The following is a 14584-nucleotide window of genomic DNA, read 5'->3' on the forward strand; positions in this document are numbered from 1 at the left end:
TCCATCCTCTTCGCTAACCTCCTCAGTTGAGTCCTCTTCTGCTGCTGTGCCTTGCTCCACATCAACTGCACCCCCCCAGCTCCCCAGGGGCTATTCCACATCCCGGATACGACAGTGTCACGCCGTCTTGGGGTTGACTTGCCTGAAAGCAGAGAGTCATACCGGACCAGCACTCCTGTCCGCCCTGTACGCACAGGTGGATCAGTGGCTGACTCTGCACCAACTGGAGATCGGCAAAGTGGTGTGTGAAAACTGAAGCAATTTGTTGGCGGCTTTGAATAGCATGGCACATGTGTTGAATCTGATTGTACAACGCTTTGTGCATAAGTACCCAGGCTTACAGGACATCCTCAAGCAGGCCAGGAAGGTGTGTGGCCATTTCAGGCGTTCCTACACGGCCATGGCGCACTTTTCAGATATTCAGCGGCGAAACAACATGACAGTGAGGCGCTTGATTTGCGACAGCCCGAAACGTTGGAATTCAACACTCCTAATGCTCGACCGCCTGCTCCAACAAGAAAAAGCCATCAACGAGTATTTATATGACCGGGGTGCTAGGACAGCCTCTGCAGAGCTGGGTATTTTTTTTTACCACGTTACTGGACGCTCATGCGCAATGCCTGTAGGCTCCTGTGTCTTTTTGAGGAGGTAACAAACCTGGTCAGTCAAACCCAAGGCAACATCATCGACCTCATCCCATTTGCGTTTTTTCTGGAGCGTGCCCTGCGAAGAGTGATGGATCAGGCCGTAGATGAGCATGAAGAGGAAGAGTTGTGGTCACCATCACCACCAGAAGCAGCCTTGTCGTCGTCGATTGCTCGACCTGTGGCAACACAGAGAGAGGAGTCTGAAGAAGAGGAGTTAGAGGAGGAATGTAGCTTTAAGGAGGTGGAAGACCAACCATAGCAGGCGTCCCAGGGGGCTTGTTGTGACCTTTCGGGGACCCTTGGTGTTGTACGTGGCTGGGTGGAGGAAGAGACCTTCATTGACGTCAGTGAGGACAAGGAACGGGGACATGGCTAGCTTGGTATCCAGCCATGTGCAAATGGGGAGTTTGCGGTTGTGGAAATAGACTGTTTGCGGTGCGTTAAACGGGGAGTTTGGTCTGTCATAGTTTGGTCTGTCACTGTGAAGCGGACGTAACCCTTACACTACCTGATCAATATAAAATCATACCTGATGTTTTAAAGCACGTTATTCCAAACAATTTAGGAATGTTAGGTGATTTATGCCCTTTATGGATTAAAACCTGACTCTGCATCTACTACGTAATTTTCCATGGGAGTTTTGCCATGGATCCCCCTCCGGCATGCCACAGTCCAGAAACAACTTTTCCTTCACTATTGTGGCCAGAAAGAGTCCCTGTGGGTTTTAAAATTTGCCTGTGAACATTGAAGTCTATGGCGGTTCGCCCGTTCGTGAACATTTGCGGAAATTCACGTTTGCCGCTCGCGAACTGAAAATTTTATGTTCGCGACATCTCTAATCCACAACTGGTTGACGGTCCTTATACTGGTAAGTGCAAAGATACAAACCAAGTACCCATGGAAAACCGCAGGCACCTGTTCACACACAGGAGCAGACAAACAAAAACAAAGAGGAAGTCGTGCCAGAAACAGTCAAACCAGGAGAACAATACAAAACAAAATCACTAAGCGGAAGGAGATAGCAACAACAAGCCAAAGGTCAATACTGGGCAGGAAGCAAGTACAGAATCACTAAGCAGAGGGATAGGTCTAGGTATAGCCAAGGTCAAATCCAAAAGAAACAGTCCAATTCACACACAGGCAGCAGAGCACAGCAAGGAAAACCTATAACTGGCAAAGGATGATTGCCAGTAGCTGCCTTAAATAGGGAGCTAATCACCTAAGCGCTGATATCACTTGGGGGCCGGGGTCAGATATGACATCATCAGAGGGGCGTGGCCTAAGTGCTGAGTCCCCAAGGGGCATGGCCTGACAGCGTATCTGGCACCGCGCTGCAGTGTCCGAGCCCCAGACTGCAGCGCTGGAGCTCGGACAGGCAAATTGGTGACAGTGCCTGAGCAGAAGTATCACGTACTTACCTATCCGTGCTCCAGCGGCGAGCAACTCTCAGTTGCGGCACCATCTGGGTCATTCCATTGCTGTGGCAACCAGTCCTACTGACAGTCGAGCTGGTCGGCTCATCAGGATGCAGGGACACCAGGCCAATTAGGCTTGGTGCCGGCTTCATATGCTTCCTGTCAGTGGGAGATTTAAACAGGCAGCTGCTGGCAACATATGCCGGTGATTGGTCTTCTTATATAAATAGCATGTATTGTACTATTGTTTGCATTTCTGGTGTTCTGACATTTTCTACAGGCACTGATCCAATCTGGTATTTGACTCTGTATCTTGTGTTTGTTCTAATGTATCTCTCTGGTTGGGATTCTGGCCTGATTTTGACTTAGCTTTTCGATTCTGATCTGGTCCTGGTTTTTCCTGTCTTTCTGTCTGACTATTCTTTTACTCCATTAGGTTTAGCCTCCTGTTTACATGGAAAATATATGAGCAGCTGGGCCTTTAATTTGCATAACACTTAAAAAAAAAAAACATGATTGATTATACCACAGAACATGGTCTGTTATTTATGTTTAAGAAATATGTACAAAACTACATACCTGGTCTCGAGTCCTTCCATGTACTCTTTCTTCTTCTTTCGACTTTCTTGTGCTGACTGCTTATTGCGGATTTTACGCCTAATTTTCTTAAGGACACGCTCCTCGTACTGTTGATAGAGTGTACTATAAACCACTTTCAACTAAAAAAGTTATTTTTGGATGAAACTCTTAAAAAATTTGCTGTATCTAGCATAGAGGAAGGGCACAAAACTTGGGTGTTGCGGTGACATATTGCCCATTACAGAAATGCGTCCACTGCTTGCCTTGATGCTGCTACCCGCAGATGCCACTAGGGGGAGCTCACTGCATACAGATTTACAGTATATACAGTGCTGCCCATAATTATTCATACCCCTGGCAAATTTTGACTTAAAGTTAGTTTTATTCAACCTGCAAGTAATTTTTTTGATGGGAAATGACATAGGTGTCTCCTAAAAGATAATAAGACAATGTACAAGAGGCATTATTGTGGGGGAAAAACATTTCTCAGCTTTTATTTACATTTGAGCAAAAAAAGTGTCCAGTCCAAAATTATTCATACCCTTCTCAATAATCAATAGAAAAGCCTTTATTGGCTATTACAGCAATTAAACAATTAAACGATTCTGATAATTGCAGACCAGCTTTTTAAATGTCTCCACAGGTATTTTTGCCCATTCATCTTTAGCAATGAGCTCCAAATCTTTCAGGTTGGAGGGTCTTCTTGCCATCACCCTGATCTTTAGCTCCCTCCACATTTTCTCAATTGGATTCAAGTCTGGACTTTTGCTGTGTGTTTTGGGTCATTGTCATGCTGAAATGTCCACTGGTGCCCAAGGCCAAGTTTCTCTGCAGACTGCCTGATGTTGTCGTTGAGAATCCTTTTTTTTTCTTCTTTTTTTTTTTCATGGTGCCGTTTACTGTGATTAGGTTCCCTGGTCCATTGGCTGAAAAAACACCCCCCAAAGCATTAGGTTCCCACCACCATGTTTGACAGCGGGGATGGTGTTCTTTGGGTTGAAGGCATGTCCTTTTTTACGCCAAACGAAGGAAACATCATTGTGACTAAACAATTCAATTTTTGTTTCATATGACCATAACACAGAAGACCAGAAGTCTTCTTCTTTGTCCCGATGAGCTTTTGCAAAGGCCAAGCTAGCTTTTGTGTGCCTTATTACTTGCTGGTTGAATAAAAATAACATTAAGTCAAAATTTGCCAGGGGTATGAATAATTATGGGCAGCACTGTAGATCACATTGAGCTTTATACCATGTGTATAAATCTATATGTGGTTAGCTCTCCCTATTGGTGGCTGCATGTAATTAATCAATACAAATATATTCATGGGAATCTGTCACAAGTTTCATTGTGTCCTAACTAAGGGCTACATAAACTAGTGAAAGATTTCAATTTTCTTTAAATGACCCAGCCATTTTGCTAAAATCTTGTATTGAACAGCTCCAGTACATAATGATGAGTCCTGAATATTCATAAGCTCCTGGCTTTCCGCCCACCTGCTGCTTAATAATCTGAAAAAAAAAACTGTCAGAGGCGGGTGGGTGGGGAGAGCAGTGAGCCCATGAATATAGGGACTCAGTGGCATGCGCTGGAGCTGGTAGGATTTAAAAGTGAAGTCAGCAGAAAACTGGTGACAGATTCCCTTTAAAGGGGTTGACCAATTTCTGATAATGCTGGTCACCATCGCGACCTGCTATTGTCTGCTCCCCTTGTCGCCAGTTGTTTTAATCTGCACGACAGGGAGATGCAGCAGCGGCCGTACAGCAATCCAGAGGGACGCGGGTGCTGGGGACCGAGTAAGTATCGCCTTTAGAAGATGCCTAGACATTTTGGGGGTCATTTCTACTATTCAAAAAACCCTTTTAATCATAACTAACCCTATCAAAATGCACTGGTCACATACTGTATGTATGGTTGGGATACAGACAAAGCATTGCCATTACACTACTGTGACCCTTATGTTACCTTCGTGAGTGGTAGTTGGGTAGGTAATATCACTCCTTCCTTTGAAAGAAGTTTCTTTTCATCTTCAGTCAGAACTAATTCACCACAAGTCCCAGAATTACGACTATTTGATGGAAGGGTGGGCTGCTGGTTTTCAGAAAACATTATCATTGCAAGAAAAATATGTATCCAGCATTAAATAGTGAATAATATAACAATTTGGTGCAGCTTTAAGATTTATTGTTCTAATAAATTAAGGTACAGCTTACCAAGTCAAAGTTATTTGACAGCAAAAGATCTTTAACAGTCAGGGAATATGATGCATCTCTCCCCTGAGATTCAGGTTTCATACTACCCTCAGTACAAAGGTGCCCTGTCCACAAATCTGAAAAAGAAAACATCAGGGTTATGTCTAATCTATCTATCTATCGATCTATCTATTAGTGATCTATTCTGTCCATCTATTCATCCTTCCCTCTGCTGGTTCCTTCATACCAGCAATTCAGCTATTGTTGAAAAGAAAGCATACAATCAATGCTATTTATCTGTGTAGAAACACAGGAGGTAAAAATATGTATTATGCCATGCCAATAAAATAAACAAGCATGCACTGATTTAACAGAGAACTCTCATAATTAAATACAGTAATGCCCTAATCCAACCTGTTGCACACTCTTTTGTGTTGCTTAATTTTTGGTTTTCTTTTTGTGAATCCATTTTATAAAAAACACTAAACATATTGTTATAAATCGTAGTTCACTGTCACTTCACCTCTATTATGCTGGCAAAATTTCCCTTGCAAATTGCTGATTGTGTGAATTTTTTTAACAAAATGTACCATGTAAGTAAGTGACACAATACAGAACACTTACTATGAAGGATTGTGCTTTTTTATTCACATACATAGGGGAAGATTTATCAAAACTGGTGTAAAGGAAAACTAGTTTAGTTGTCCATAGCAACCAGTCATAATTAATGACTGGTTGCTAAGGAGCTCGGAAAAATGAAAGGTGGAATCTTATTGGGTTAATGGGCAATTAAGACATTTTCCTTTACACCAGTTTTGATAAATCTCCCCCTATGTATGTTGCATGAGGTTTGTATGCTCAGAGCAAAAATCAGATTCCACCTTTCATTTTTCAGAGATCTCTTGGGTTCTCTGAAAAGGATCAATCTGATTGGTTGCTATGGGCTACTAAGCCAGTTCTCCTTTGCAACTGTTTTGATAAATATCCCCTTTGTGTTTTCAAGGGTTTCCTTCCAAGGTCCAAAATTACAAATGGTTAGCAATTTGTGTGTGTGTGTGTGTGTGTGTGTGTCTGATGGGGGTTTATGCTCATGACCATATTGACCACTTATGCTGCTCAGGACCTTGAGACTGCCTATGCCCCCTTAACATTTAGAGAATGTGTTGCACAGGAACATTGTAAAATTTGCTGGCAATCTTATGCATGCTTCTGCAAAAGACAAGCTATTTGGAAAATAACATTTATGCACATACAACATTGCCTTTTGTATAAGGAAAATAGCTTGTAGGTCAAATATTATATTTAAGTACCGTTTCAAAACAGAGCACATTCTGTGCAGAAAAGCGCTCCCCGGGAGATGATGTTGGGACTGCTCTCAGTATAAGGGCTCATGTACATGACCGTATGTATTTTGCGGTCCAGAAAAAACAGATCTGCAAAAAATACAGGTGACGTCCGTATACATTCCATATTTTGCGGAATGGAACATCTGGACCCTAATAGAACAGTACTATCCTTAGCCATAATGTGGATGTTGAGGAAGGGTTGAGACATATATATATATATATATATATATATATATACATATACACACACACACACACACACACAAACCGGATTCCAAAAAAGTTGGGACACTATACAAGTCGTGAATAAAAACTGAATGCAATGATGTGGAGGTGCCAACTTCTAATATTTTATTCAGAATAGAACATAAATCACGAAACAAAAGTTTAAACTGAGAAAATGTACAATTTTAAGGGAAAAATATGGTGAATCAGAATTTCATGGTGTCAACAAATCCCCAAAAAGTTGGGACAAGGCCATTTTCACTACTGTATGGCATCTCCCCTTCTTCTTACAACACTCAGACGTCTGGGTACAGAGGAGACCAGTTTCTCAAGTTTAGAAATAGGAATGCTCTCCCATTCTTGTCTAACACAGGCCTCTAACTGTTCAATCGTCTTGGGCCTTCTTTGTTGCACCTTCCTCTTTATGATGCGCCAAATGTTCTCTATAGGTGAAAAATCTGGACTGCAGACTGGCCATTTCAGTACCCGGATCCTTCTCCTATGCAGCCATGATGTTGTGATTGATGCAGAATGTGGTCTGGCATTATCTTGTTGAAAAATGCAGGGTCTTCCCTGAAAGAGATGACGTCTGGATGGGAGCATATGTTGTTCTAGAACCTGAATATATTTTTCTGCATTGATGGTGCCTTTCCAGACATGCAAGCTGCCCATGCCACACGCACTCATGCAACCCCATACCATCAGAGATGCAGGCTTCTGAACTGAGCGTTGATAACAACTTGGGTTGTCCTTTTGTCCTCTTTGGTCCGGATGACATGGCGTCCCAGATTTCCAAAAAGAACTTCGAATCGTGACTCGTCTGACCACAGGACAGTCTTCCATTTTGCCACACTCCATTTTAAATTATCCCTGGCCCAGTGAAAACTCCTGAGCTTGTGGATCTTGCTTAGAAATGGCTTCTTTGCACTGTAGAGTTTCAGCTGGCCACGGCGGATGGCACGGTGGATTGTGTTCACTGACAATGGTTTCTGGAAGTATTCCTGAGCCCATTCTGTGATTTCCTTTACAGTAGCATTCCTGTTTGTGGTGCAGTGTCGTTTAAGGGCCCGGAGATCACGGGCATCCAGTATGGTTTTACGGCCTTGACCCTTACGCACAGAGATTGTTCCAGATTCTCTGAATCTTCGGTTGATGTTATGCACAGTTGATGATGATAGATGCAAAGTCTTTGCAATTTTTCGCTGGGTAACACCTTTCTGATATTGCTCCACTATCTTTCTGCGCAACATTGTGGGAATTGGTGATCCTCTACCCATCTTGGCTTCTGAGAGACACTGCCACTCTGAGAAGCTCTTTTTATACCCAATCATGTTGCCAATTGACCTAATTAGTGTTAATTGGTCTTCCAGCTCTTCGTTATGCTCAAATTTCTTTTTCCAGCCTCTTATTGCTACTTGTCCCAACTTTTTGGGGATTTGTTGACACCGTGAAAATTGGAATCAACGTATTTTTCCTTTAAAATGATACATTTACTCGGATTAAACGTTTGATCTGTCATCCACGTTCTATTACAAATAAAATATTGACATTTGCCATCTCCACATCATTGCATTCAGTTTTTATTCACGATTTGTTTAGTGTCCCAACTTTTTGGGAATCCGGTTTGTATATGCATGCAAACACGTGCATGCATGTATAATATATATGCATGCATTAACAGCCACATTATAGGATGATGTGCCCAGCATCTGCGCACATCTGCCCTTAGTGGTCCACAGGGGCTCATAGTGGCCCCTGTGGGAAATATGTGCACCCTTATAGGCATATATATATATATATATATATATATATATGCCCCCTTATATGTGTCCCCCTATAGTATTGCTCATAAAAATGTACCCTAACCCTGTAGGAGCATCCCTGCTCCCTATTCCCGCCAACCATACCCCTATACCCTGTGTCTGTGGCCTGCATTTACCCTTGCAGCGCCACCGTTAACCCTTCATTTCCCTGTAGGGATAGAATGAGCCCCTGTGGGAAATATGTGCCCCCTTATAGGTATATATCTGTGCCCCCTTATATGTCTTTTTTTATAGGTGCCCCCTTATGTGTCCCCCTATAGTATTGCTCATAAAAATGTACCCTAACCCTGTAGGAGCATCCCTGCTCCCTATTCCCGCCAACCATACCCCTATACCCTGTGTCTGTGGCCTGCTTTTACCCTTGCAGCGCCACTGTTAACCCTTAATTTCCCTATAGGGATAGTTATTAGTCCAGGTTGGGTGGGCTGTTAATGTATGTGTGTGTATGTAAGTGTATTATTGTAATGTATAATAGCAATTTGCATATACTCCAGAATGTTATGAAGAGTGATCAGATGAATTGCATAGTCCTTCTTTGCCATGAAAATTAACTTAATCCCCCAAAAAAACTTTCCACTGCATTTCATTGCTGTAATTAAAGGACCTGCTGAGATCATTTCAGTAATCGTCTTGTTAACTCAGGTGAGAATGTTGACGAGCACAAAGCCGGAGATCATTATGTCATGCTGATTGGGTTAAAATGGCAGACTTGACTTCGGGTTCCGGCGCCAGCATGGTGAGGAGCATGAGTTAGAGGCTCCGTACCCCACAGCACAAAAATCGGCTAATCCCCATACTACCGGACTAAAATTACACTGATCTCGGTACAGTTAGCTACCTACTGGTGACCGGCCCGGTATATGGACCGTTACCTTATTCAGATGGGGAAAAAAACTAAAGAGATTCCGATGAAGGCGGGAAAGATGCCAGCGCTGAAAGACATGGCGGACAGCCAAAAGCTGGATGAAGTGACACAAGCGGTGCCGCTGGTAGAATTAGAGGCCCACAACGAAGCTACAGAAGTCGGGAGGATGGAAATCGATTACAAGCACCTGGCTTTGGAGGTAGCCACCCGCATTCTCCCAGACCTTCAGGAGGCTATGTCTTCCACGATCACACAGTCATTTGCAGCTATGCAAGCTGAATTGGTACAACATGGGACGCGACTGAATGATCTTGAACAGAGGTTGGTGGTGGTGGAATCAGACCAAGAAGCCGTACATATGCGACTTAAAGAAGCGTTGGAAGAGAACACCAGATTATGGGAAAAAAAATCGACGATCTGGAGAATAGATCGCGCCGCAGTAACCTATGGATAGTAGGCCTGCCAGAAAGCGTCTTACCTGGTGAGCTGATAGATATATGCGAACACGAAATTCCAAGGGCTCTTGGGCTAAACTCGCGCTGTAAGGCGAAAGAGCACACAGAGTTGGTCCCCCGCAAGGATCGTTTAATGCCACGAGGCGGGTACTGAACCCAGAGGCACCAAACAGAAACAATAAGCCACGGCAAGTCATAGTAAAATACCTTGACTATTCCGACAAAACGGCAATCCTGAGAGCATACAAGAAAGGAGGAGCGGCATTGAGATTGAGGGGACATTCGATCTTACTGTTCGGAGATTTCTCGGCAGAGGTAACACGTAGAAGGAGAGCTTTCGCGCCCATATGTTCCCAACTCTTCAAACAACAACGCCGATTCGTGCTGCTTTACCCGGCTATATTAAGGGTCTTCTACCCTAATGGGAACACGGCATCCTACATGGACCCAGATGAAGCGGTTTGGATGTTGCTGGAGCCATCTTACCGTTCCAAGAACTTGCCCGCCCTCACCTATTCGGAAGGCCAGGATACATTGCGACGAGACCAGAGAGAAAACCCGCTCCATGAGGTCGGCTCCAGCCCAAGATCGTGATCGGACATCAACAACTCCGCAAGATGCCGGATGAAGAGATGTTGTTCCAGGCGAGAGGAAGTTGAGTATCTTGTTATGCTGCGATAGCATGTATTCCGGTTATTTTCTCTTATGGATATAAGATGAGGGACGTTAATTTAGGAAATGGGGGAGGGGATAAGTTACAAAGGCCCCCCCTTTGTAACACACAAAAGTGCTCGGTTACAAGGTAAATGAGGATAAATCTGAAATCTTATCGTTAGGAAATAAGTCCCAGAGCTATCCTGACCAGGCTCTCGGCTGTACCGTTCAGGTGGCAAAGAAATCTATAAAGTATTTAGGGATACACATTGGCAGAACTCCGGAGTCCTTATATTTACTTAATTACCCCCCTTGATAAAAAAGATTTTAACAGACATTGAGAGGTGGATGGAACTTACTCTTTCACTAGGAGGGAGAAGTCAACTACTAAAGATGATGAGTGTATCTAAGCTCCTCTACCCCCTACAGACGATACCGCTTCTCATAAAACATGCGGACATTAAAATACTGGAAACGGCCTTCCGATCCTTCTTATGGAGGGGGAGGAAACCCAGAATCTCGATAGCCAAACTACAGATCCCTAAACATTTGGGAGGAGCAAATTTCCCAGACATACGTAGCTATAATCTAGCCAGTCTTATAAGACATTGTTCTGACTGGATATTTAAAACAAATTTTTATTCTAATTACGCGCTAGAGGCTCAATTAGTGCAGCCGTGGAATCTGGCCTCATTACTGCACACCAAACTAAGTGCAATTCCCCTTCCTACTAAAAATAGTCTAATGATCAGAGACACAATTGCAGCTTCGAAGGCAGCACGGAAGTTATTTGCGTTACCCTTCCTACTGTCTAAATATATGAGCATATGGGGACACCCAGAATTTCCAACAGGCCTAGAGGCGAAACATTTTGGAGCCTGGAGGCAATCAAACATAGTCACAGTGAAAGACATGTGGAACGCCAGGGAGGGGAACTATCACTCATTCACGGACCTCACAGAGAAATACCACTTAGATAGAACAAAACAAATGCTGGCTTATTGGCAGGTTCAGGGTTTCCTTAAAAAGAGGGTAATAAACCTATCAAAATAAATGTCTGGCAATGATTTTGATTCCCTCATAGGCACGGGAAAAGGGAAAAAATCCCTATCAGAACTAGATCAAGGTATTAGGGACAAGAAGTTATCATCAGTGGCAGAACGGATGTTCTCCCATTGGAACAAGGAATTCCCTTCAATGGACCATAGGGATATTATTGTAAGAGGCTGGAACACAATTAGAACTATCACACCTAACAAGATCTGGAGGGAGACGCACTTCCGAATGATCCATAAAGCTATATATGGATTTCACTGTACCTTACGCACTGCTACTCCAGAAAGGTTAGATAGCTGCCCCAAATGCAAGCTGAAGAACTCGGACCTGTTTCATGGTATATGGGCATGCCCAGAATCAGAAAGGTACTGGAAAATGGTCAGCTCGCAGATTAAACAGCATCTTAAGGTACAACTCCCACTAGCACCTGAGCTATTCCTATTTCATGTGCCTCCGGATAAGGTGGCAGTAACCCCGTTAATACACACCCTGATCCTGGCAGCAAAAAGATGTCTTTTTAGAGAGTGGCTAAACAAGAGCGTGCCTACGGCTGCTGAGATATTTAAGCACACGAAAATGTGTTTTGAGATGGAGAAATTGCAGGCAGAGCAACTAAAGGGAAAACAGGTAAACGCATTCTTCCACAAATGGGAAGTGTTTATAAGTACGGTCTTCACAGATGAAGAAATGAAAGGTGTCATGAGCCCCTTTATACAGTCAGAGTGGTACCTCAAGGAAAAACTAGCCAAGAGATTAGGAAGGCTTCTGATAGATTGAAGATATAATGGAGGGAGGGTGTGCAAGAAGTGTACCCAGGGTGGGGGGAGGGGAAATGGGACATTGGGGGGGGGGGGGGGGGGAGTTTCGGGGATGCTCTAATGGGTGATAAGTTGAAAAATGTACTTGATCAAAATCTGGAAACTTATAACTTGACTGATGTTTATTATACCTATGTGATCATTTGATAAATGTATACTGTCTTATGATTGTAAATGCTTACAAAATCTCAATAAAAAGTATATTTAAAAAATAAAAATGGCAGACTTGACCTGTTAAAAGGAGGGTGCTGCTTGAAATCATTGTTCTTCCATTGTTAACCATGGTGACCTGCAAAGAAACGCGTGCAGCCCATTGCGTTGTATAAAAATGGCTTCAAAGGCAAGGATATTGTGGCTACTAAGATTGCACCTCAATCAACAATTTATAGGATCATCAAGAACTTCATAGAAAGAGGTTCAATTCTTGTTAAGAAGGCTTCAGGGCGTCCAAGAAAGTCCAGCAAGCACCAGGACCGTCTCCTAAAGAGGATTCAGCTACTGGATCGGAGTGCCACCAGTGCAGAGCTTGCTCAGGAATGGCAGCAGGCAGGTGTGAGCGCATCTGCACGCACAGTGAGGCGAAGACTTTTGGAAGATGGCCTGGTGTCAAGAAGGGCAGCAAAGAAGCCACTTCTCTCCAAAAAAACATCAGGGACAGATTGATCTTCTGCAGAAAATATGGTGAATGGACTGCTGAGGACTGGGGCAAAGTCATATTCTCTGATGAAGCCTCTTTCCGATTGTTTGGGGCATCAGGAAAAAGGCTTGTCCGGAGAAGAAAAGGTGAGCGCTACCATCAGTCCTGTGTCATGCCAACAGTAAAGCATCCTGAGACCATTCATGTGTGGGGTTGCTTCTCATCTAAGGGAGTGGGCTCACTCACAATTTTGCCCCAAAACATAGCCATGAATAAATAATGGTACCAAAACACCCTCCAACAGCAACTTCTTCCAACAATCCAACAACAGTTTGGTGAAGAACAATGCATTTTCCAGCACGATGGAGCACTGTGCCATAAGGCAAAAGTGGCTCGGGGACCAAAACGTTGACATTTTGGGTCCATAGCCTGGAAACTCCCCAGATCTTAATCCCATTGAGAACTTGTGGTCAATTCTTCCAATAAGTGATTATAAAAAAATGGGTTGCTATCAGTCAGCAATTGGCCCAGAAGTTGATTGAGAGCATGCCTAGTCGAATTGCAAACGTCCTGAAAAAGAAGTTCCAACACTGCAAATACTGACTCTGCATAAATGTCATGTAATTGTCGATAAAAGCCTTTGAAATGTATGAAGTGCATGTAATTATATTTCACTACATCACAGAAACAACTGAAACAAAGATCTAAAAACAGTTTAGCAGCAAACTTTGTGAAAACGAATATTTGTGTCATTCTCAAAACTTTTGGCCACGACTGTATATGGACATAGCAACCATATATGTAACTTGTCCAGGCAAATTCTCTGCTAATAAAAATGTATTACTATATATATATATATATATATATATATATATATATATATATATAAAAAGAACTTCGCTTAGTATATTTCCAGGGTATGATCATTTTGCAAATAGCGAGAGAACTGAAATTACCGGTAACTAAGGTAGATAAGGTTGTAAAAGCTTACTTGGACTGCAGGGTAGGCAATGTGTGTGTTGTCCTGACAGATGTACTTGTATAACAGACAATAAGAAACTACTGGCCTACAGAATAACTAGTCCTCAGCAAATACTATTTATATGCTGCTTTTTTTTTTTTTTTTTCAAATACAAATTGCTATTAATTCTTTTATTATTATTTGGTTAACCTGAAACTAACCTTCCTTATTAGTCCACATAAAATACCTGTATGTTCAGCCAGATCAATAGAGACATTAGGTTCTTGAAAATCCCTCTGATTATGCACCATATTGTAAGAGTCTGTATAGTGGTACTGGACAGGACTATCCTGTTGGTCTGAGTGGTTGTCTTCAGAAAGACCACTATCACTGGCAGCAGGTGACCAGAGATTTGATTCTGAGGAGGAATCATTAGGTGCCAGCAAGAAAGACAAAAGTGCTTCATCATCCTTAGTAGCGTTCTGCATCATAAAAAAAAATTTGAACATATAAAAAGCAAGAAAACCAATGTAATATTGGTAAATAATTTCTTTTCATACTAACATTGTTTTCAATTGTCCAAAAGGGCTCAGCAGATGAACATTCATGACGAAGGATACCATCTTGACAATCAAACAGTAAATCTAGAAGCTCCAAACTCTGCATACCAGCTTGATTAAATGCATCCTATGTGTATGAAAGGAGTGATATGTATAAGATAATTAACATGAAATTTGAGGAACAAAAAGTACAAATGCAATAGTGATTTCACACTATTTACAAATTTAAGGACAGAAGTTCTTTTTACCTATGTATAGGTAAGATCTTGTGAACCTCCACTTAAGCGAAAATGTGTGCATATGTATCACTGGCTGATTCTGCGGATTAGCCATGCACCTAGAGATCCATTTACC

At 42.6% G+C, this 14584-nt stretch overlaps 1 protein-coding gene across 2 annotated transcripts in view; it reads right to left on the reverse strand.

Moving 5' to 3' along the window:
- CREB3L3 (cAMP responsive element binding protein 3 like 3) overlaps positions 1-14584 on the reverse strand; it is a 114287-nt gene that overhangs the window by 31678 nt on the left and 68025 nt on the right. Inside the window, exons 2-6 of one of the 2 annotated variants that reach the window (XM_044282578.1) lie at positions 14235-14357; positions 13918-14152; positions 4852-4967; positions 4604-4726; positions 2642-2748 (exon numbers count right to left, since the gene is read on the reverse strand). In XM_044282578.1, coding sequence (XP_044138513.1) covers positions 2642-2748; positions 4604-4726; positions 4852-4967; positions 13918-14152; positions 14235-14357 — 704 coding nt within the window. Of the gene's footprint in view, positions 1-2641; positions 2749-4603; positions 4730-4851; positions 4968-13917; positions 14153-14234; positions 14358-14584 lie in introns of both variants that reach the window. The other variant, XM_044282570.1, reaches the window with a different exon arrangement.

The sequence above is a fragment of the Bufo gargarizans genome, chromosome 1 (assembly GCF_014858855.1).
Source record: "Bufo gargarizans isolate SCDJY-AF-19 chromosome 1, ASM1485885v1, whole genome shotgun sequence".
In the NCBI taxonomy this organism is placed as follows: domain Eukaryota; kingdom Metazoa; phylum Chordata; class Amphibia; order Anura; family Bufonidae; genus Bufo; species Bufo gargarizans.